This window comes from Peromyscus eremicus, chromosome 6, assembly GCF_949786415.1.
Source record: "Peromyscus eremicus chromosome 6, PerEre_H2_v1, whole genome shotgun sequence".
NCBI classification, from domain to species: Eukaryota; Metazoa; Chordata; class Mammalia; order Rodentia; family Cricetidae; genus Peromyscus; species Peromyscus eremicus.
Genome location: NC_081421.1, coordinates 112,986,470 through 113,012,095, shown reverse-complemented (window position 1 = coordinate 113,012,095; position 25,626 = coordinate 112,986,470). Strand labels below are relative to the sequence as shown.

General features: G+C 39.4%; 1 protein-coding gene across 3 annotated transcripts in view; it reads left to right on the top strand.

The window, feature by feature from the left end:
* Pdlim5 (PDZ and LIM domain 5) overlaps positions 1-25,626 on the top strand; it is a 178,483-nt gene that overhangs the window by 133,270 nt on the left and 19,587 nt on the right. For all 3 annotated transcript variants that reach the window (XM_059266355.1, XM_059266356.1, XM_059266354.1), the window contains 2 exons: positions 518-705; positions 23,861-24,029. In XM_059266355.1, coding sequence (XP_059122338.1) covers positions 518-705; positions 23,861-24,029 — 357 coding nt within the window. The remainder of the gene's footprint in view (positions 1-517; positions 706-23,860; positions 24,030-25,626) is intronic.

The following is a 25,626-nucleotide window of genomic DNA, read 5'->3' as shown; positions in this document are numbered from 1 at the left end:
AACGTTGATTATTTCATAGTTACCGGGGTACTACAGAAACTAATGATCTGGATATGATGGTTCTTCTGAAGCCTTAAGATAGGAATAGAGGGCAAATCCACCACTGCAAAGATTGCTTATATAATTTTCAGTAGTACAATGTCTTGTTGTAGACTATTTGAAAATAATTTCCAACATTCAGAACAAATGTAACCTGCTCTTTCTTCTTGACATAGAGAAGTCCTTCATGATTTCAGAATTATTTGCATGTAAAGTAATGGACGTCCTTGTGGCATTTTCATTTAGACTTGGTTTTTGTTGATCTCCTTCTTGTCTATCTCACCACTTACACTTACAGTGTTCCCCTTTCCACTTGAATGTTACATGTGTTCTAGTCACTTTCAGAGTTTCCTTTTTCGCAAAGAAAAACCCATCCCTATTTTGTTTTCCGTAAAACTATGATAGATTGGAAAAGAAAGAGTCGTTGCTGAATCAGATGGTTGCCCTCACCGCAGCTGTCTCCTTCCCTTCCCTACAGTAGCACTCAGGAGCCTTCTCAGCAGTCAGCGTCACCAGGAGCTTCACCTCTGAGCAAGTCTGAGAGCCTAGAGAGCCCAGGTTCAAGCAAGCCAGGGATGGCTGGCCTCAGGACCGCAGCTGCCTTCAAGCCTGTAGGATCCACCAGTGCCATCAAGTCACCAAACTGGCAGCGTCCAAGCCAAGCAGGTATTCAAAAAAAAAACAAAAAAAAAAAAAAAAAAAAAACTCACTTTGGCTTTTCTTGAATGAAATTATGAAAATGTGTTCTACCATGTACGATAGTCTTTGCTAGTGAAAACCATTCTCAACCATTTAAGATTTGGGAAGAACTATAAAGAATGTCAATGGTTGCTTTTCTCTTCAGAATGCCTGGCCACCATCCTCTGTGCCTCCTGCAATTGCCCTTTGCTTGTTCTGGAGAAGTATAAAGCAAAAGGGGACAAGAGGACAAAACACTAGAAACAGGGTATTTAAATACTTAACACATAACACCTCAGGCTCAGTGAAGAAAAGTGAATTCTCAGAATGTTCAATAAAATGACTCACCTTTCTGACCCTTGGTCTTCTGATACATACAATGCAGGACGTCTAAACCACTGACTGTTTCTCCAACATAAGCAACTCTTATGGTTATATGAGAAAAGTTGCTCTGTTAGGAGTAAGGAGGTAACTTAGTCAGGGGCTTACCACATCAGCCAGAAGATCTGAATTTGGTCCCCAGAATTCCCGTAAAAAAGCTTGTATAGTTGTGTGTGCTTGTAATCCCTGCATCAGAGAAACTGAAACAAGAGGATCCCTGGCATTCACTAGCCTGCTCACTTGGCCTGTTCAGCAAGTCCCAGGCCAGTGAGAGACCCTGTCTCATAAAACTAGATAGCTGCCACCTGGAAATCAGTCCCAAGGTTGACCTCAGGCCTTCACAGCACGTGTACACGCACAAGCACAAGCATACCCACAAACAACTGCTGTTACAAGAAGGATGAGACAATACAGAAATGTTGCCAAGCCCAAGTTCAGCTTCACATCTTCCTGGTCTTTTCCCTTCTCCTGGGTGATGTTGTCATCTGAGTTCTTTTTACTGCCTGACCATTGTTTACACTCTTGTATCCGATGACCTCCGGTATCCTCAAGCCCATTGGCATGTTTGCTGTGCTGTGGTAACATTTCAAATGCAGTGTGTCAGAAGTGTGATTTCCTACCCTGGGGAATGGCATATGCACTCAGTCATCAGCAGCATATTGAGAACTTTAGACCCCACTCCTAATTCTCACAGTGACTAATACTAACTAGCTGCCCGTTGTAGTATTCACCAAGCATTTTCTCTCCTTTGTCCTGGGAGCCATTGCTGTGGCTCAGACCGTTATCACTGTGTGGTGACATGTACTTTGTGTCAGAGTGGTGTGTGTTACATGCTGTTGATTCTGTGGAGAAGCTCCTAGTTGTTTTGCCCCTCAGTGTGCATGGAAGATTGACCCAAGGCTCACGTGCAGGTGCACAAATCCCTTGTTTGAAATGACATGATATTTGCATTCCCTGATGTCCAAAGATATTGAATACCTTATTAGCCATTTGTTTTTCTTCTCACAAAGAACTCTGTTCAGTTCTAATGCCCATTTGGGGATTGGGTTATTTGTTTTCTTGATGTTTAGTTTTTGAGTTCTTTATCTTCTCTAGAAGTCAGTCCTCTATTAGATATATCCTGGTAAAAGTTGTTTTCTCGTTCTGTAGGGGCCCCTTTACTTGATTGACCATTTCCTTTATTGTACACAAGCTTTTTAATTTCATAGAGTCACATTTATCAGTTATTGGCCTTGTTTCTAAATAGCCAGACTCCTATTCAGAAAGTCTTTACCGATCCCTATATCTTTAGTCTACTCCCCACTTTTCCCATTCACCAAGAGCAGTACCAGAGTTCCATGTACAAGACTGCCACTAGGTTGGGGCCATCACTATTCCATATTGGCTTTGAAAGAGGCTCATGAGGCCCTACCCCTCCCTGGGAAGCTAGTAACATTTAGCAGGTTGCCAGGGATGGGCACACTATTTTGTCAATGATGTAACCACTAATTAAGTTGACCAAAATCCAGTGAGTAGTCCTCCATCCACGTTCATGCTTTTAACCCTTGAAACTCAGTGAGTCCCCAAAGTATACACACATCCTCCTACCTTAAACTATCCCCAGAATACCTACACTCGTATAATGTAAGTGATGTGCAAACATTGTTACACTGTAGTGTTCAGAAAATATGATATGAAAAAGAAGTTTATAGATGGTTAGTACATATTTCTTTTTCTCCACAAATATTTTCTATCCATTGTTGGCCGAACTTGTCAATATAGAAACTTCAGCATGGAGGGCTGGCAGTATCTGTGTTGTGATGGAAAGATAGGCCATTGCATATGATACAGACTTCTTTAAAAGAAATTAGACTGCTGTGTTATTTCTAAAAACAAAATGCTCAGACTAATAGTGGCTTCTGATACTTGTGGGCCATTGACATAGCAAGACCTATTCCTCTGGGAGGAAAATGTGATAAAGCTTAGCTATACTGAGTTATTTCCATTTATTTCAAGCCCTTGTATGATGACAGGGACTCATCATAGTTATTTTGCACATGCATTTAATGCCAAAAATAATTTTAAGAAAAAACATGGCTTTGATATAATTGGAAAGTGACGGGACAATGTCTTATAAAATAAAAGACAGTACATTTCTAAGGTCGAAACTGAAGTGCTGACAGAAAAAACAGAAACATAGATGATAATTATGGTATTCAAGTAAGGATTCCTGGAGGAGACACTACATTAAAATTACCACAAGAGGGCGATAGAATCCTTTCTCTGCTGAGTCTAATAAACTAATCAAATCAGACAACAGCAACTGTAATCATGACCCGTATGCTTAGTATTTAAAACATGATATTTTTGTAGAAACCATAGGTAATTTAATACAAGAAATATTATAACCTGGTAAAATATTTATCATATAACATAAAACAGTATTAACAAACAAAAATATTTTTCTGTTGTGAATTTGTAACTGGATTACATCATGATCTTTAGTTCAAATTAGAAAATACTTTTGAGATAATGCTGTTACCTTAGTATGAGGACCTAAAAATAAGCATTTAATGTTTTCTTAATGATGAATGCTAATTAATTTACATTATTTTATAGAGATTTAAAAAAATCTAATTCTCAGGCTCTCATTTTTTTTTTTTTTAATTATATCATACCTGGAAGTATGTCATTTACAAAAGCAATTCCTCTAGAATCTACTGTTAGTATTTGGCAGTTCTAAGAGCTTCTTAATGAAGATTTGAAATCCTTTGGAATGAAGCTGTGGTGGTGGTCCCTGGCATCACGGTTCACCTGTGAAAGCAGCAGGTCAAAGGGTGCAGCACCTGACAGAGCAGGTCACCGGGCTCTATGACTCACAGCATTAAAGCAGGTGACCTTGCTGCTGCCACACTAAGAACGTCATGCTTGTTTTTCTAGTTAGTTCATAGCTTTGCTCTAGTGTCCGAAAAGGAAAGAAAAACAGATTTATCTTAGCCTGCTACCAAGTGAATTATTTTAAAATAATTCGTTGTCTTGGAGAGAGGATCAAAGTCACCGACTTCTGGTCTGATCACCACAGTTGATTCTGAAATCAGTTTTATTATCTTGGAGATAGTGTTTATTTTAGCTTTATTTTTGTTGGGACTTATTTGTACATGTTTATGGGGTACATTCTGATAATTTGGCACATGTATACAGTGTTTGATGATTGAATCAGTAATAGGCACTTCCATTTCTTAAAAGATTCGTTACTTTATTGTGTTAGAATTTTGTACTCTTGTGTGTAGCAGCATGCCCCCCAAATGAAATAGAACAGTGCAGAACATACCAGAGTATTTTGATGTGCTATTTTAAAATACTATGAATAATTGTCATTTTATAAACATCTTTCTTGATATACCTATGTAAGAAAATGTGGGTATGTTCATGGGCTAGCACACACAGATATGCATTGGGTTAAATAGTGAGGAAGTGGTTTTCTTACTATGCTTTACCATTTAAAAAATAGCTTGAAAGACTCTGATTTTAAAAATGTATTTCATTTGTGTTTTTTGTTTATTGCATTGGTAATGTCCTTAAAAATCAAATCAAAACAAAAGAAGGACTTCATTAAAAAGGTTTGTGGAAATTATAAGACTTCCTGGTGTATTCTGAGCCTGTGCTTTGCTTCTATAAGTCTCCTGAAGTTCTGTCTTTAAATCTTCAATGCTTTTCTTGTGGTGGTATACTCAGACACCTTTCAGAACCACAGTAACACTAGACTAGGACAGTGTGTTTGTGGCAGCATTATAGTTTAAATTGGATTATGCATATAGTTTAATGTCCCCCCCCCCGTCATCACTGCCACCTCATTTAATCATTAAACTTGCAAGCCATTCACAAAAAGCTAAATATTTTGGGATGCAAAGTATTTAAAAGCTCATAGTCTACATGAAAATATTGATACAAAAGAAGGAAGAATCCAAGTTGAGTTTGGAGTAAGTCAGCAGCAGTACTACTGCCTGCTCGCTCGTGTCTCTGTAAAATGACTTTCATGAATGACATGTAATGATCTCTTTCAAAACAGTGACCTGAATCTAGAGAAGTGCATTAAAATGTGATTTTTTTTCCCTTGTTGTTTGTCAGACTTGAGATTTCTGTTTCTTAAAACCTAAATGGAATTCACTTTTGTTTGTTTGCAGAGCTGGGGATTAAACCCAGGGTCTTACATGCTAGGCATGTGCCATACCACTGAGCTATGTCCTTCAGCCTCAATATTTATACATCTGTTAAATTTTTAATTCATGAAAGCTTCATATTATATATAAATAAATGGTTAGCTGAGTATTTTAAACCTTTGTAAATTTAATAGTAAGAGTTTAAAAATATATTTCTGTGTTTTTGTATGTGACCTAATTTGCTATGTAATGCTTTTTCTAGATTCCTAGTGAGTTATGATTACCAGATTAGGTAAACTGAACTCACTAGATGCAAATACATGTATAAAAGTATTACTGTCTTTCCAAATATAGTAAAACATATTCATGGAGGCACAAAGGGCCATTTTGTGTTGGAATACATTAATTAGCTTAATCAAACACAAAATGAAAATGAATTTGCTGGAATACAAGCAGTGCCTTACTAGGTCAGGCTCCATTGTTCGTTGAACTCAATTGTGTGGTGGTGGTGGCTCTGGTGTGTATAATGTGTGCCCACGGGATATGAGTTTTAGAAGGCCAGTGTTGCTGGTTTTTCAAGCAGGGTCTCATTGTATGGCTCAGGCAGACTTCCAATTGGAGATTCCTCTACTGCTGCTTCCATAGCTATGATTATAGGTTTGTAGCACTGTGCCCAGCTCTGAGGCTAACACTTTTGAGCCTACAATTCTTTGATAAAATAAGGATCTTAAAGTACCTTTGTGACCCAGTTATGAACAGATGATCTGATGTATTAACATGCTTGGGATGTAGAAGATAGGGCAAGAAGGGTTCAGATTTCACCCTTTGATCCTTTCATAACAGTGCCGATAACTTATAACTTATGAGCCAGCAAAACAGATGTGACACAGCTTCCATGTCTGCAGATGTTTTGAGCTCCCTGCTGCAGGTAGTGTGGCTTCTTCGTGGGGCCTTGGGTGAGTTTCCTCCTCGCCTCAGCTGTCTTCTGCAGCCTCCTTCTGTAAGGTTGCTCCTGTTTCTAGCTCCGTCCTGCTAAGGTCCCTAACATTCTTTACTCATGTACCCCCATGACTCGCACAGACTGCTCTTGTGTGAAATCCTTCGCCTGCCCTCCTACTCCGAAACTCTTCTATTCCAAAACCATTTGCCACTTTGTACAGTTTCATTGAGCCATCCAGCTGGGCACTTATTCTTTGTCCTATACACGTTTGAGAATGTCGTTACCATTGAATTCATCATGTTCATTTTAACTGTTTGTATGTGTCTTCTACCACTGTTTTTATAGCCCTTGATGGACCCAGCCAAGACTTACCAACCCTTGCTTTAGAGCACCTGCCCATTACGTGACAGTTCCTTTGGTAAATGTCAGTGAGTGAGTGCATAGACCGACTTGTCTTATTTTGGAACTCTTCATGTAATTTTGAGGATACAACCTTCATTTTTTTGTGATAGTGTTCAGTCCTCCTACTGGGTTTGAAATTCCTTTCAGTGTTTCTGAACAAAGGCAAAAGCAGTATCTGATAAATCAACCATTTAAAAATAACCAAGTGCTAAGAACAAGGGCATGCTAGTCTCATGAATCATTAAATTATGTTAAAGGTGGTGAACATAAGCAATACTCTAATTGGTGCTGTCTTCTTGTCCAGTAATTCAAAATATTAGCAGTAATTTAACCATGACCAGATTTTCTATAGCAAGCTTTCTTGTTGGATTACCTTTGGCAAATAATGACTCAGAGACTTATTATTAATTAGGAAAGCTTGGCCTTAGCTTAGGCTTTTCCCCAACCAGCTCTTATAACTCAATTAACCCATATGTGTTTAATCTACTTTTGCCACGTGGCTTGATTACCTCTTCTTCGTATGGCAAATCTGACTTGCTCCAAGTCTGCTGGATTTTTCTTCCCAGTTTCTCTCTCTGTATCCAGAAATCCCACCTATTCTCCTGCCTAGCTATTGGCTGTTCAGCTTTTTATTACACCAATCACAGCAATACATCTTCACACAGTGTACAAATATCTCACAATTTTCTTTCTCTCAAAAAAGTAAGGAATTCATTGTACCCAAGGAGCCATGGAGTGCAGTGGAAGTATTAAGGATGTGGCCTCCCCTTACTTTGGACAGTAAATTTGAATGCAAAGCACCACTATATTGCATAGAAATTGGCAACAGATATACACAGAAATGTTAAGTCTGATTATAGGGCCTAGGTCAGAAGACATGGAAGTCTGTGTCAGTGGAAAGGAAGTAGATAAGACTTGAATTAAGAATACAGTTTGGATGTGAAAAATATATTTGTTTAAGGTAAAGTTTTATTTTATTCAGGAAAAAGGTTTTAATGTTTGTGCATATACAGAAAAAAACAAAAACCTCATGAATTTGATTTCTTAAAGGAAGTGCATCGTTCAGGATGTTTTAGAGGCAAGAAAGAAAGTAGGGTTAATGGGGTGGGGGTGAGGGTGCTGGCCAAAAAGTGCTTGGAGATATCAGTGTGGGCTTGCTTCTGGAAGGAAGCTATTACAAGATGTATAGTCTGTGTATTAGCAGAGTCAGATTTGCTCTATTGAAAGATCAGTATGGCTTTAGTGTGCTTAGCAGACCACACTGATTTTTTCCATACTGAGTAAGAATGGAGTCCAGAACTCTGGCTTAGAGGTTATTTGGGTGCTCCAGCATAGAGGTGGTGATGATGGGTATCAGTCACCATAGGCGCTGGTGATAGGAATGAAGAGAGTTCCAAGGTGAACAGATCTGTGACCTTCTTAGCATCTTTACCTGACTCAGTTGCAGCTTTAACCACTGTTTTCCCAGGGAAAATACTGTGATACAGTCCTTATGCATCACATTCTAAAACGCTGGCAGAGTGATCATTTGTAGCTTGGACAGACGAGACATTCAACCTATCCCCAACCCACCCCGTATCCAAGAATCTACCTCCATGGATTTAGTCAGCCTAGGACTTAAAATGTTATAGGGAAAAAATGTATCTGAACTGAAAATACACATTTTCCTTGTCACCATTCCCTTAATGGTATAACATAACAACTATTTGCATGGCATTTGCAGCACATTAGTTATTCTAAGGATCTGAGATAGTTTAAGTATACGAGATGTGCTTAAGTTATATTAAAGTAGGATGGCTGTTACATAAGGAACTTGTACATCTGAAGATTTTAGTATCTTCAGGGGTTCTAAAACAGATCTCCCATGGACATTGTCTTAGGGTTTCTACTGCTGTGAAAAGACACCATGACCAGGGCAACTCTTATACAGAAAACAATTGATTGGGGTGACTCGCTTACAGTTTCAGAGGTTCAGTCCATTATCATGATGGAGAGCATGGCGGCATGCAGGCAGATGTAGAGCTGGAGTAGTAGCTGAGAGTCCTACATCTTGCATGCAACAGGAAGTTAACTGAAACACTGGGTGGTATCCAGAGCATAGGAAACCTCAACACCCAACCCCACAGTGACACACTTCCTCCAACAAAGCCATACCCACTCCAACAAAGCCACCCTCCTAATAGTGCCACTTCCTATGAGATTATAGGACACTAAAGGGTTATGATTGGATGTAAGCAATTGAGACTATGGCATAAACAATTGGCTGCCTATATATTTGATTTTTAATGTAATATGTCAAGTTGCAACATATAAATCTGGATTGGATGCACCTTTCACTTCACTAAAAATAAACTTAAGGTTACCTTTATGATGGCCTGATGTATGCAGCTTTTCCTTTTGCTTATGCATTTATTTCTCCTAATATACATTTCCTTCTTTCTCATTTTCAGAATCTTTGATAGGATCTGTAAATGATACTCAATAAATTTATTAACGTTATCATTTATCTTTGATAAATACCTTAAAATTCCTTTCCCCAAATCATTGTTTGGAATTTTCTTTAGGTAAAAGAGCCATTAAAAATTAAATGTTGTGTCGTTTTCCATCTTAGAGTTGCTATTGCTGCACAAAACACCATGACCAAAGCAATTTGGAGAGGAAAGGGCTTATTCGGCTTACACTTCCACATCACAGTCCATCATTGAAGGAAGTCAGGGCAGGTACTTAAACAGGGCAGGAAAGTGGAGGCAGGAGCTGATACAGAGGCCATGGAGGGGGTGTTGTTTACTGGCTTGCTCAACCTGCTTTCTTATAGAACCCAGGAACCAGCCCAGGGATGGTACCACCCACAGTGGGCTGGGCCTTCCCCATCAGTCACTAATTAGGAAAATGTCCTACAGGCTTGCCTATAGTCCTATCTTACAGAGGCATTTTCTTAATTGAGGTTCCCTCTTCTCAGATGACTTTAGCTTGTGTCAAGTTGACATAAGACTGTCCAGCACATTTTCTCTCACAGTAATGTTGGGTTTGCTGAAACTTTCTAGTTTGCTGTTTTCATTAGCAGTTCTTCCATGTAAGAACAGCATCACCTGCACACTTTCTTTAATTGTGTGCCCACACAGCTCCCAGCTGAGCCTTGTTTACTTGCATGTCTGCTGACAGTGGCAAGAAAAGAAAAAAGGCTTTTATTATTAAATGCATCTATGCAAGTATAGCTATTTAGATGAAAACAAAAGCATCTCACTGAGAAACAGTCATCACATGTCATGTGATGTTCAGCTTTCCTGACTTCTGATATTCCATATTGAAGAAACCTCAATGCCCATGCCATTTTCAGTAGAGCCTTGCTGTAGCCCTTGTCGGCCTCAGATTCCCCTTATGCCTGCCCTTCCAGGCGATGAGAGTGCAGACAGGTGCCTGTACACCCAGCTTTCCCAGCATTCCTGCTAAGTCAGCATTGTCTTTCTATCAGGTGACACACAGTTTTTAGTAATAATTTGCTCTTTTTCTTTTTTGGTGTGTGAGTATATGTGGTGCATGAGTGTGTAATCACCCGTGTGGGTGTGCTCGCTCTGAATGCCCCTGTAGAGGGCAGAGGTTGGCGTTGGGTGTCTTTCTCTTCTTCTCCATTTTATGTCTTTGTGACAGGGTCTCTCATTGAACCTGATGCTCACAGTTTTAACTGGATTGTCTCCCCACTTCTCCCCATTGCTGGGGTGAGGCATGCCACAGGCCTGATTTTCACATACGTGCCAAGCTCTTGCTCGCTGTGTGCAGAGGGAGCACTTTACTCTTTCTTTTCCATCTCCCCAACCCTTGACTTGCTTTTCTTTTTATTATACAGAAAAGCTTTAATATGCAGCGAAAGCAAGGGATCTTAATTGATGGTGATGTGAAAGTATAAAAATCAGTGCTTTCTAAAGAATGTAAGTTGTATTTTGGGCAAGTACAAGATAAATAAGCTTGTTTATGTTATGTAATATAAAAGTGTGATCAGTTAGAAATATTTTAGGGAACAGTAAATTTGGTGTGGTCAGATGTCAAAGGAAAAGGACAAAAATAGTTTACAAAGTACTTAACTGACGTTAGATGTCTTACACTCTTTATTGAAGGAGAACTCATCGTCTTACTTGAATGCAGCAGCAGCCTAGAAAGGAACAAACTGCATCATCTACAGTAAAATGGTAGATATCCTTGATCATTAGCAGGAATCATTTTAATTGTATTTTCAGTTTTGGTAACTATCTTTATCAAGTCTACACTCTAAGTCATTACATGTACATAGTTAACAGGCTCTGAGAAAAGTAAAAGGAACTATCCAATTTATAGTATGGTGGACTATTACTTTGACCCTAGATAGCCCATTTCCTGTGTCGCATGAGCGCATCAGTGATTACGTAAGGAGGACTAGATCTTGAAGGGATTCTTTTTGAGGACAGATAGAATTAGCCATGTGCCTGACAACTGCTGAAATCTGCTTTAAGTGGCATATTCTTTGCATCTAAACTACATGTTTGAAATTCAGATGATTTAGCTATGATTCTAGTTAATTCACCCCTTCTATCATATGATGCCTGTGCTGCGGGGTACATTTTAGAAGTAAAATACAGCTTTTTTACTTTATTATGGGTAGATAGAGCTTGGGAGAGATTTGATATGTTATTTTTTTCTCCAAGAAAGACTCAATTATTTATGAGATTTGATTAGATCAAAGACTGAACAGTGTTCATCTCAGTTGTAAGTGGATGTAAATTCTATATTTATTTGAAAGCTAAAGTAGATATGGGTGAGAAAGGAAATTGCTGTTGCTACAGCCACCCCAAATTTCATTGTAGGCTTTGTGCTACACTAATATATCGAGATAACTAGATTTGCTTAGCTAAGATGGATGGATTTATTGGTTCTATTTTTAAATTTTTGTATTAGTAAGTAAACTGCTACCAGTTACATGAATTTCATCTCTTCTAATAATGTTTTATTGCCATTTGCTCTCTGCATTTTTACATCATTAAATAGTTCACTTGCCACAGATGCCTGAAGGAAGTTGTCCACTGTCAGAATTGGGGTGTGATGCAGAGAATATACTTGCTATCCTCAGATAGCAAGTTCATTTGAGTTCAAAATCATGCTTCTTGAATAGGAAACAATAAAAGTAACACCATTAATTATCCCCTTTCTTTATTTATGGGTGTTTTCTTTTGGGTTTTGTTTTGATGTTGAAGCTGGCCAGTGTTGTGAAGGCACAGCTGTAGAAGCCCTTCTTTCTTCCCATTTTCATTTCATGCTAGTATAGTAATCTTTTTGTAAGATAAGAGAAAATACCTAGGTTCAGTCATAAATGCTTTTCTTAAAGAGTTGCTACTCTTATTATTTCACACATGTGATTCAAGTGTCCTTGATCACATCTGGCCTACCTGCCATCTATTTTTGTAAATGAAGTTTTATTGAAGTGTGGCCATGCTCACTTCTTTACATATCATCCATAGCTATTTTCCAGCTTCAGTGGCATAGTTGAATATTTACTGTCTTAGTTGTAGTTTTATTTCTGTGAAGAGACACTATGACCATGGCAGTTCTTATAAAGGAAAACATTTAATGGGGGCTACCTTGCAGTTCAGAGGTTTAGTCCATTATCATGGCAGGAAGCATGACAGTGGGAAGGCAGACAAGGTGCTGGAGAGGTAGCTGAGAGTTCTACATCCATCTCAGCAGACATTGGGAAGAGAGAGTGACACTGGCCCTGGCTTGAGCATCGGAAACCTCAAAGCCCATCCCCAGTGACACACTTCCTCTGACAAGCCACACCTGCAGGTGCCACTAATGGCGCCACTCCCTCCCTGTGAGCCTCAGGGGGCCATTTCCATCCAAACCACCACATTTGCAAGAGTCAGAAAGTCGCACAAAGTCTGAAATAGTAATTTTATGGTTCTTTACAGAAAAACCTCAACTCTGGATTCAAACCATATGTACAAGAAAAATGCTATGCTTCCTAATTCTGCTCAGTAAATACAAACTCAACTGGGGCTCTGGAAGCACCTTTTGCAGTACCAGCTCTATTTCACATGTAGTTATTTATTTGCTCATCAGTATCAACCTCCAGAAGATGATTGGAGGCAAGTGCTTATCTCTGGGTGTATCACTTAAGTGGAGTTCTTGGTGTGGATATTGTGTCTGGCCTCGAGGTGGTGGTTGAATGAGCGGGTGAGTTCATCATATGAAGTCTCTTGTCAGAGTTCAGCACCTGAGATTTGGGAGCCATTGTGTACACTTTGCAATGTAGTCAACAGTTTGTTTACATGGTTTCGTTTTATTTGTGATAGTTATTTATTTTGTGGTAGTTATTGTCTTCCAGATTGGGAAACTGAGCCCAAGTGATGGCTTTTCAAATGCTACAGCTTAGTAAACAGTATCATTTAGCATGATGAAATCTTGTATTTTCTTTTCTTTCTATATCAATCCTTCTTTGTCTGCCTAATGAAGATGCTGAGTATATAGGAAACGTGAGTCCTTCTTCTCTCTTTTCCTTTTCTCTGAGATTAGATGTTTTGTTGTTGTTGTTGTTGAGAAAATGTTAAAATTATTTTATCACATCTTTAGAAATAATGAAATATTCTTAATATATATACTTACATGCTTTCTTATCCAAATATGAGCCAAATTCTACAATTATTTTTATAGTCATTTGAAACCAAGTCTTATGTAGTCTGGTCTGTCTCAAATTCACTGTGTAGCTAAAGTTAACCTTGAACTCATGGTCCTCTATTCTCAGGCTCCCAATGGTAGGATTATAGGAGAGAACCACCATACCTAGCTAGAAATCTATTAGAGTGTGTGTGTGTGTGTGTGTGTGTGTGTGTGTACACATGTTTGTATGTGTTGAGGATAGAGATCAATGTCATATCTTCCTCAATAGCTGTCCTTTTTTTTTGGGGGGGGGAGACTGGGTGTATTAGTCAGGGTTCTCTAGAGGAACAGAACTTACAGAATGAGTGTGTGTGTGTGTGTGTGTGTGTGTGTGTGTGTGTGTGTATGGAATTTCTTAAAATGGTTTATAGGTTGTGATTCAACTAGTCCAACAACGGCTACCTGCAAATAGAAGGTCCAAGAATCCAGTAGTCATTCCATCCACTAGGCTGAATGTCTCAGCTGGTCTTCAGTATACTCCAGAATCCCAAAGAAGTAGCATCTAATAGTAGTGAAGGAATAGACTCGTCAGCAAGAGTGAGAGCAAGCAGGCAAAGAGAGAGAGAGAGAGAGAGAGAGAGAGAGAGAGAGAGAGAGAGAGAGAGAGAGAGGGAGAGAGAGCTTTTTTCTTCCATATCCATTATATAGGCTGCCACCAGAAGGTATGGCCCAGATTAAAGGTAGATCTTCCCACCACAGAAGACTTGGATTAAGTGAGTCTTCCCACTTTAAATAATTTAATCGGGCTGACCAACCCAGCTACCACCCAGACCCAGAACCAGGGCTATGAATTGGCCCACCCCACATCCACCCCATGTATGAACTGCTAGAGCACCTAAAGGGTCCAGTCCTGCACACCCAAAGCTTCAGGATCTCCACAACACAGCACAACAACATCATATCCAAGAGGGGTCCCACTGAGGGCGCAGTATCGATAGTGTGACAGAAATCAGAGGCTTCGAACCAGACCAATGCCTCATTGTAATGAACATGTGCAAGTAAAGATGTATGGACTAAAGTGTGTACTGTGTGACTCACTGTGTCACACTACAGCTCCCATGACAAGATTTTTCTTTTTTCTTTCTTTACTTTTCTCTTCTTTTCTTTTAAATTTTATTTTGTTTTTTCTTTCAGGGGAGGTTACAAGGGCAGAGGGCAGATGGGAAGAAATGAGGAGATGAGTGTGATCGAGATACATGATGTGAAATCCACAAAGAATAAAAAATTAAATTAGGAAAGAAGAAAAGAAAGGGTCCCTCACTGGTCTACCAGTTAGGTTTTAGTTAATTCCAGATGTAGTCAAGTTGGCGGCTAAGAATAGCCCTCACACAGGTCTCCTCACAGGTTATGTAGACTGGCTAGCCAGCAAGCCCTAGGGATTGTCTTTACTTCACCGGGGCTAGGATGCTAGGATTCTAGGCATTTGTCACCATGCCTGGCTCTTACGTGGGTGCGGGCATCCAAACTCAGGTTCTCACGCTTGCATGGCAAGCACTTTGCCAGCTGAGTTGTCTCCCCAGCCCTCAGCTAAGTTTAACCATCCTTTCTAATATTCCTGAGGCTGTGGGTCACACTTGAGTTTCTCCGTTTAAGATGTTTGTGCTGGTAAGATGGCTGAGCAGTTAAAGGTGTGGAACACACAAACGTACAGACACATGCTAAATAAGTTTTTTAGATTTAAAAAAAAAATAAATATCTTATCTGGGTCCTTTTTTGTTTCTTTTCCTTTGCTCTTATTCTTTTCCATTGTTTATGAATAACACTAGCTTCGCACAAGCATGAACTTTTCTTCCCACCATATGTCTCACATCACAATGTAATGAATGAAATTATTCAGAAAATGCTGTGCATATTGTGAGAAATGAATTATTTGTTGACTTTAATCAATGGTAGTAAACCGTCTGTGTTGACAGCTTGTGTGTTGTTGTTTTTTTTTTAAATATCTGCTGTGTAATTGTAACTGTGACCCGAAGAAAATTTTTGTGTAAGCTCAATAGAGAGAAAAAGGCAAATCTGTGTACTGACTAATATTTGGAGACATGCAATATAAAAAAAAATTTAAAGAGAGTATACCTAATCCAATTCCTATGTTCACTTTAATTAAGACATTCTAGATCCAGTTTAATCTGGGTTCTTCGAGTTGAAAGGACGGGGCTAATGGAAGAACCTGTCCTGGTGAAGCCGCGGCTACTGGATACTTAACCTTCTCTGCATCTGTTTCCATTCTTCATGGCAAACGTGCCAGCATTCTCCGCTGCTTACATCGATGATCAGAGCTGAATCTGTCCAACTTAGCTTTTAATCATTGAATTAAGCAAGTCCTTTATTCCATTTAATAAAAATTGCACAAACCTCAGAGTGTCCTCTGATCTTAGATCTTGGCTTAACTTTTTCCATTTTTGATGGGTGTGATTTCACGCCTGGATTATGAAAAGTAGACTGTTGTTTATGCTTTCAGCATAAGGAGCTTGATAGAAAAAAATGCACAGACCCTGTGTGTTTTCTCTTGGCCATCATCTGTTTAAGATGGTTGGAGAAGGGGCAGAGAAGTAAGACTCACTGTCCACAAGTATATGCATGTGTGTTGCCATACTGCTACTCAAGTTTTTATGTGTTAAAATTTCTACCATACCTTTTGAGAACATATTCCACTGCTGAGTTATAAGTCTTTACCTCCCCAAGAATGGCAGAGTGTCACTGTAGTAAGGACCAGTTATTTATACAAACCCCAGTGTTTCTAATAAAAACAGCGCTTACCATTCAAACAGTTGTTTTTCACATCATAACTCATATCTGAGTTTTGTTGGAGCATTGGACACTTGTCATTTTTCCTTTCTGGAAACATTCATATTCACTAACATTTTCAGCCTCATTCTTCTGACAATGAAAGTAAAATATTACATGATTTTTATAAGGAATCACAGTTTTATGGTTATTTCTATGTTAATTAGCATAATTTTATTTTGCTTATTTATTCATAAACATACAAACACAAATGCATACTCCTATTAAATGTTTTTTTAAACATAGGGTATCAAGCCTTACATGCATATGCTTTATTTAAAGAATTTTGCATTTATTAGCTTTAATGACTTAAAGAATAGGTAGCCATGTTTAAAGAAAGAAAAAAATATCATTGTGGAATATAAAATAGCCTATTACAAAATATACTAATGTCTTAATATAATCTAAACTGTTAGAGGCTCTAGGACAGGTTTGTTGTATTTTGAATGATAGTTTTACAAGCAAAAAGGGAAAAATAGTGCTTTAATACATTATTCCTAAATTATCCACGTATGCTCATTTTGATCTCTGTTGCTGTAATAAAGCACTCTGACCAGAAGCAATTTGAGGAGGAAGGGTTTAATTTGGCTTAGACTTCCAGATCATAGTCCATCATTGAGAGAAGTTGGAACAGGAACTAAACAGAAACCGTGGACACAGGCTTCTTGTTGGCTTGTCCTCTTGCTTTCTCTCTGGCTCTGTACCCTTATTTAGCTCAGGGCCACCTGGCTAGGTGTGGTGCCACCCACAGTGGGCTGGTCCCTTCCACCTCAGTGATCAGTCAAGACTCCCTCATAGACATGGCCATAGGTCAACTTGATCTGGCCAGTCCTCAGTTGAGATGCCTTCAGATAACTCTAGGCTGTGTCAGGTTGACAGCTGAAGCTAGCTAGGACAGCATAGTAAGGAAATGAAAAATTAAAATAGTAGAGAGTAATCATCTTGATTATGATTGGTCTCTCCTAAGCTGATCAGGGAGTTAGTACTTTCACATTTCTGTCATGCTCGAGCATCGCTTTTGCTTTCATAGTATAGTGAGTCAAAGCAGTCAGTAGCAGAGAACATGGCATATAATTGATTCATTATATGTGTTTAAATGAATGCATTCATAGAGACAAAGACTTTGGAGTAGGTGTCATTTAAGGAGCCAGATTTCCCACCTTTTCCTTTATTGGCTTCTGTGGTTTATTCTCCTAGATTTCCTCCTACAAGTCTGTCTTTAAGGTTCTTACACTGCTTGTTTTCTGTCCAAGGAGCACCTCGATTTTCTACTTTCACCGCATATAGTTCAGTTCTGTAACTCAAATGTGAGTATGCTGACGACTCTTTGATCATCCTTACAGCTTTAGATATTTGTTCTGAGTTCACATACTCAATATTCTGACTGTATTGAGATGAATGACAACAAAAGTTTGTTGTTTTTTTTTAAGGCCTCGCCTATCTGAGGACCAAGACCGTGCATGCTGTCATCTATTGTATATTCGTCCGGAGTGTCGTGTCTGCTCATTAGGCTTTTCGTATATGCTCCCCATCCTAGTTTGCTTTCTTATTGCTGTGGTAAGCACCATGACCACAGCAATTCTGAGAGGAGAAAAGAGTTTATTTCATCTTATATAGCCCACCATGAAGGAAAATTAAGGCAGGAACTCAAGGTAGTAATCTGGTTGCAGGAACTGAATCCACTCCATGGATTGCTTAGCTTGCTTTCTTACAACCCAGAACCACTTGCCCAGTGGTGGCACCCACAGTGGCCTGGATGCTCTCACATCAATTACTAATCAAGGAAATGCCCCACGGATATGATAGAAGACAATGGCAGTTCCTCAGCTGTGATTCCTGTTCTCAGTTATGTCTAGGATTGTGTCAAGTTGACAAAAACTACCCAACATACTTGCTGAATGATTGAATAGCTAATTGATAAACTTACTATATTTCCATCTCCTAGTACTTACTCCATGTGTTAATCAGCTTTCTATGGGTGAAAAAATACACAAGATAATAATCAACATTAAAAGATTAAAGGTTTATTTTCCTTACTATTTCTAAGATTTGTAAAAATAAATTAGTTATTTGACAACTTGGACAAATGTACTTGATACATACTGTCAACTCTCACACACCCCTACCCTCTCCAATTCCCCTACAACCTCTTCCTTACAGGTTCACATCTGTTTGTCTTATTTGTGACCTACTAAGTTTAACCAGGGCTGTCCAAGTGGCCATGGGTTTGGAGCTCTACACTATAGTTTGGTAGGCTCAGCAGTAGGTTAGGTGTACGACTGGAGACAATGAGTCCTCCTCTCCTAGACACTGGAAAGAGCCAATAGTTCAGTGGTTAGTCCACTGCCTGGTACATAGAGTCTTTGAGTGTAGACTTTTTTGCAGTAAAGGAAAAAATCTGATACTAGTGCACTTAAAACTTGCTTATCAGTTGGAGACGACTTGGTGGAATTTGAGTTGTAAATCACAAGAATCCTGTGAGCTCCTTCCACTACCAATTGTTGACAGGACCTGTCTTACATAGGCCCGGTGCAGGTAACTACGGCTGTGAATTCATGATTGCAGATGGCTATATGGAGTCTAGAGGTTGGCATTTCACACTTCTTCACTGTATTTCCATTTCTTACATACTTCCACAGAGTTTTCCAAGCCTTGAGGTCTTCTCCATGTAATGTGTAGTTTAGGGCTGAGTCCTCAGTTGTCACTTCTTCTTAGCTTCTTGGGCATCCACAAGTCTCTATATTCACTGTCAAGTCACTGTAAAGAGATGCCTCTCTGATTAAAGCTTAGGGATTTTGTCTATGAGTACAAACATATATTTAGAAGGCAGCTTGATAATGTGAATTTAGTTTCCCCACTTAGGGATGGACTCACCATGCCTGTTATTAGCTAGGCTTCTCTGTGGAGCAGGCCTCACATCCAATCAGAGGGTAGTTGCACAGGTTTCAGTCCATTGTCCTTTTCTGCTTGTGAATCTGTGATGAAGTGTCATCATGGCAGGATCATGTGGCAGAGGAAGCCCATTCACCTAACAGCCAACATCAGGAGATCATGCCCCCACGAAACACCTATTAGGCTCCACCTTATGAAAGGGTCCACCACCATCTCGTAGCACCTTGGATGGGGACACAAAGCCACGTTACTTGTGCCTTTGAGAAACATTTCATACGTACACTGCATCCTATAGATTATTTGCTAGTCTATAACCTTCTATAAACTTCAAAATGCAGAAATAGTTCATATTCATACTGCTAAATCCAGCACAATGCTCAATGCTGAGTAGCACGTGAACCAGTTGCTTAAATTCGTGGGCAGTCACTGTCCTTTTCTGTCTGTGCATTCTTAATCTTTTGAGTGCTAACAATCACGCTGTTGTAATGATGAAACAAGTCTGTTCTTCTCTATTTCCTTTAACCTTTCAACATACACAAAAGTTCATAGATGTGTGAGTGGTTTTGTGTGTAGGGTTTTGTGGATGTGTGTGTGTGTGTGTGTTTGTGTGTGTGTGTGTGTGTATGTGTGTGTAAGAGTGTGTATGGTAAGGAATGGAGAGATATAAGAAGTCACAGATTACAAGAGATACATCATGACAAATATTTTTAAAACTATCAATTCAACTACTTTTTATTCTGTATATTTTACTTGATTGTTTTAACAAATCCTTTTTTATATGCTGAGAGCCATCTAGTATACTGATAAATTATTTAATACCAGTTTAACTTATTTGATGTTAATCTCTGTAAATACCAAGTGTTGAAAAGAAAAAGGAAAGGTCAGGTATGGATCTGTGTCATTTTTAACCCTTAAAAAACTAAGGTAGCAATTTTAGTTAATGAAGGGGACATTCTCATGGTTTACTGAGTACCTAAGAGTTTTGCTGAAATATGTTTATTACAAAAGGAAAACATTTCAAACAAGGTTCCACTGAGGTAGACATTCTCCAAAAAGAATCCAAATTTAATGAAACTTGTTCAGGATTAAGGTTGAAGAAGAAATCTAATGTAAAGTGGAGCTCACTTCCCAATGTTCCTGTGACACTGTACTGACTCATGACTGACTCGTGGCTTGTATTTCCACGTTGTGAAATGGGACTGGTGCCATGTTCCTCTGTGACTGTCTTACTAAAATTTAAAAAGAAAGAAAAAAATGTTATAGGTAAGTAAATTGTCATCAAGATGGATTGTAGCTAGAGTTTTCCTGCCTGGCCCAGTCAGGACAAATCTCTCTGACCTGCCAATCCCACAGACCCTCAGACCCGACCAAGTAAACACAGAGACTTACATTGGTTACAAACTGTATGGCCGTGGTAGACTTCTTGCTAACTGTTCTTACAGCTTAAATTAATCTATTTCCATTAATCTATACCTTGCCACATGGCTCGTGGCTTACTGGCATCTTTACATGCTGTTTCTCATCATGGCGGCTGGCAGTGTCTCTCTGACTCAGCCTTCCACTTCCCAGCTTTATTCTCCTCCTTGTCCCACCTACACTTCCTGCCTAGCCAATGGCCAATCAGTGTTTTATTTATTGACTAATCAGCAACTCATTTGCCATACAGAACATCCCACAGCAATGGATCACCTTTACAGAGGGTTCAATACATTTGAAGCATTTGGTCTCCATGGCAGACTGTTTTTCTGAAGTGGTGCAGGAATCCTCACAGGAACAGGGCTCCCTTTCCATTGTTTCGTTCACCCAGTGCCTCATGTTCTTACAACTCATCTTGCTAAGTGACTTGAGCCACAGGATGATGCTTCGTTGTTCAGATGTTAGCTGTTCCTGTACTAGAGAAGTGTGAGACCCAGTCTGAGGAAATAGTATTTTATCCATATTGTAAGTAAGTCTGCCTTGGAGCTGCTCAGGGCTCAGTTATTAGCAGGGACTACATGGCTTTGTGTGCCAGCCAGGGTGCTAGCACACAGCAGCAAACAGGTGTGTGTGAGCATTTCCTTCACATCCGAGGTGGTGTACATGAGACTAATAGAAAGCAGGAGGACTTGGAGCCTTCTCATTTGTATTTACGATCCAGCCACATGCCTTGTGATTAAAAATGCTTCTCATATAAATAAGTTAGTTCCTCATGTACCTTCTTGAGGCCTGTGCCAGATGGTTTATGTCCCACAGTGACTGTTTGAGAATTTTTGTACTCATTTATTGCTGTAAAATGTCCGGATGACTCAGTACTTTAGGGCTTATGCATAGATAATGTGATACGGTAGATGAAAGGGTTTCATTCTCTTTGAGGTCTGATTTCCAGATTTTCCAATTAGTAACTTTCCCATTTGAAACCGTAACCCTAATCCACACTTAAGAAATCGCTTTCTGTGTAGTCTGAGGGCAGAAACAGCAAAGGGAGCTGTGCCCTTCTCTTCTCCATTTGTCTTTTCACTTTCTATTCTTAAGGCGGTTTTCTAGTGGAAAAGAAAGAGTGGATATATTGTACCCATTTTGAGAACTAATTGACTCGGAGAAGAGAAGATGTGAACAGGAGTTTGATAAATATATGTGAATTATCCAGGCAAAGTGTGATAGATGTTAAAAGAGAAAGAGAGCACTTCTACCATAGTAGTCAGCAGAGACTTTGGAGAAGAAAGCAAAGTGTGTATGTATGATCTTACAGAATAGGGCAAGGGGAAGTAAGGAAGCTGCACTTACTGGACATTTCATTGGCTGAAGGTTACAGAAGTAGTGTTAAGTATGGTTTTCTAAAAGGGACCCTGAGCAAAGTGTGTGTGTGTGTGTGTGTGTGTGTGTGTGTGTGTGTGTGTGTGTGCATCCACGCAAGCATGTGTCACAAGAAATGGGGAAATGGAAGAAGTCAAAGATTGCAGCTGGAATAGTGATGAAACTTGTCTAGACTTAAGGAATTCAAAACTGGAATTCAAATGATAGGGTACAGTTTGGATGGGGCGGGGGCAGCAGGGGGAGTTGATTTGAAAACACTGACTATGGAGTAGTTACTAGAGTCTAAACATGACACATTAGGGGCGTGGGAGGCAGAATGCTTGCCATCTGTGCCTGCCTACATGGGAGAAAAGGAAGGTTCTCAGGAAAAGCTGTAACGTGCCCAAGAGGAGACCCATTTGCATGCTTTAAATGTAAAGACTTCCAGATTGAGCATGGAAAGTGCTTCCGAGTGTTTGAGGACATAGCAAACCTGTGCATAGGAACCGAAGAGCTGTAGAGGCGAGGGTAGGGTTGCACTGTGAGAGTAAACAGTACCAAGAAGATACTCGAAGTGGATATGGCAGGGATGGCCTTGCCCATTTGTTTAAGAGAATATGTAAGCCGAGGAGAGTGGAAACGCGTTCCCACCCTTGTCAGGCTCCCTAGTGTTGAAAGCTCCTTTTCATAGAGTGAGCGCCACACGCAGTACTGTTGAAGTGCAACGCTTTGGGATCGGTAATTGCAAATCCTTGCCAACAGGTTTTATTCCAATGAAGGAAAAGCATCCTCATAGCTATCTTAATTAATTTTACACATTTCTAATACACCTTTAATAGATGTTGTCCACTTGTGTGGGCATAGAAGAATATATGTATCACACAGTATTGGTTTTGTGTTGTATGTGTATACTTTTCATTTAAGTTGTTCCCTTTAAACCATTTAAATGTGTGTATTTTCTAGCCCGTTAGATTTGAATTGTTTGTGGATAAAGAGAAGGCCTCTCTGCTGGTTTCAGACCTATTTGTGCTTCCTCACTAATGTATTGATTTATTTATTTATTCATTCATTTCAGAGATTGTATTTGTTGAAGAATTAAGAGGTCTTGGGAACATGCTATTTGAAGAAGAAAATACACAGAAGTATTAGTAGAATAATTAAGGCATTCATGAAAGTTATGGGAACCTAGGAGACAAATATTTGATCTCTGTTATGTGGAAGGAACCATGGCAGATGTGGGTCAGGACAAGGGTCTGAAATAGTTCATGGAGGAACTGAGCCTTAAATCATACGTGGTAGTTGCTATGCAAGCAAGGGGAAGGGAGCAAGGACAACCTGTGCATAGAAGGTCACATATACAAGTAAACGTGAGGCAGTTTAGGATTGCTGTGGCCCTAAGTGAAGGCGGAGTGGTGAAAAGTGACATTGAGGAGGATGTCACTAGAAGGACTTGTGTACAGTGCAGAGAGACATGTACTACATACACTGGTCAGAGAGCAGAGAGACACCTGAAACACTTTACAGAACTGTGGTTTGCCAGTGTTACAGTCTTCAGTGGTCACTGGGAAAATGGCTATAAGGGAGAAAGCCATCTTGGCAGCTCCTCCAGAAAGAAAACATTCGGGACCTCAATAGGAAACATTGTAGGAATGGAGAAGGGGAGGCCAAATCGGCCAAATCTGGACCTGTTCTTACCAGAGCTGTTCAGGAAGGATTAGGGATGATCCTGGATAACGAGCCGGCATGCCTGGTAACTGATGATGTGGTTTTCTTGAGAAATACAAACTGGAGGAGAATAGAGTGAGTGAGCTCTTTATCTCCAACACACTGTGTTTCTTGTGTGCCTGTGATATATTGAGAACTAAGTTTAATTAGTTCAGGTGAGCAGAGATAACTAGATGGAAAGAAATATGTCGCCTGTGATGGTCACCTAACCATGTCTCCTGTGAAAGTAAGAAAGGAATGGGTTCACACCGTGGTTGTCAGTCATATTTTGTGCTCATCCTTGGGTTTATATTTTCTGTTCACCCGTTTAGCTACAGCACCGTTAGAACTTTGCCACAGTGTCAACAGATAACCAGTATTTGTTATCAGGAAAAGTTCCTATTTGGCTTGTTCACATTCTGACTCTCTTGCATTTCACTTCTAGCACCTTCTACTGGAAGAATTACAAACAATGCAACTTCTTCAGGTCCAGGGGTCCCTACGAACTCGGCTGTGGGGCCGCCAAGTGACCAAGACACCCTCGTGCAGAGAGCCGAGCACATCCCAGCCGGGAAGCGAACCCCCATGTGTGCTCACTGCGATCAAGTCATCAGGTCAGTCAGTCAGTCGTCAGTGCTGGCGTTCTCTTTGAAACACCTAACCCTAGTGTGGCTACTTTTAATGTTCGGTAATGTGTATGATTTTATTAGTAAAGATATTCGTGCTACAACTCTGTGATAGGATTAAAGTGTATTACCATATCAATTTTGATGGAAAGTAACCCCAGGCTCCCTGAAAAAAAAAAAAAACTAAAATATTAATTGTATCAGTTACTCATTTCTACCAGATCTAGAAAAATAGTCATTAATATAGTAGCCCTTCAGAAATATTAAAATTGTAAGGCTTGAAGGGATCCTGAGATCATTTATCTCAACCTTATTATTTTACAAATTATACAAATGAAGACTTTCATTGACTTGAAAAATAGCTTGTAGCATAAAAGAAGGAAGTTTGAGCCCTGGAGAAAAGATTAGATTTTAAATGCAGGAGCAGTGACCGCAGACATTTGTTTATCTCTTCACAAGTGCCTTAAGTATTAGAATGGGTTAGTACCAGCATCTTTCAAGTATTTCCTTCCAAATCCGTTTTATTGTCTCTTAAATTCCAAAAAGGGGGAAATGCCCACAGATCTTGTAATTGTATTGTACTGGAGCTTATTAAATCTCAGCATCCTTATGAGTGGCTTTTAAAGTGTTACGAGGTGTGTATGTGAATGCTGGCTGCAGACATCTCACCAGAAAGACCCTGGTGCCTCTTCATGAGTTGCCTTGTTGGCAGTAAAAGTAGTTGCTTGAAATTACTGCTTACATTCTCTTCTTTTTAAACTGTCCTGTTTTTAAACAGTTGAAACAACGGGGCCTCCAAAGGCCAGGAGGACTGACATTTCCCCTGTTTCTGTTACAGTAATGTTGTCTAACATTGTGTTTCTAGGCCATTTTTAATATGGAAGGTAGAATGATCTGGTGACTAAACACAGAGTATAAATAAATATTCCTCTTAACCTATCAGTAATTGGATGCCATGCCAAGAACACAGTACACAGCACAATATTAAAATAGATTCACACTTTTATTTTAAAGATATTCATTTGTGGCAATTTAAAAATGTAGAAAAACAGAAAGCAAATCCCAAAAGCTACCACCCAAGATAACCACTATTAGTTTTCTATTTTATAGATTCTCAGGGGAAGGCAAAGGGGAGCCTTCTAATACAGGGCTAGAACTCATTATGTACTCTACACGGCCTCAGACTCATGGCAATCCTTCTGCCCAAGACACTGAAGAGGTACAATTCTATTTATGAACCACCTTGCCCAGCCTAGTTTAGACTTTTAAAACATGCACATAAAAAACCAAATAATATCTTAGAGCAATGGACTACATTTCTAATTGTTATTTTTCATATAAATTGTAATTATATCTTCTTCATAAGAATATGGCTGCCTAAACAACATTTGAACAAGACATACTAACATGGGAAGAGGGAAATTTCACAAGGCCCAACCCTAGAAAAAGAATTATAGTGAACTAATGATTGCTGACAGAGGGGGAATTGGTCCTTAAGTCCTTAGAGTTGAGCCAGTAATTAGTTATCCAATGCCAAGTGGTCAGCCCCTGAGATCATGTATATATAAGCAACACTAAACAGATT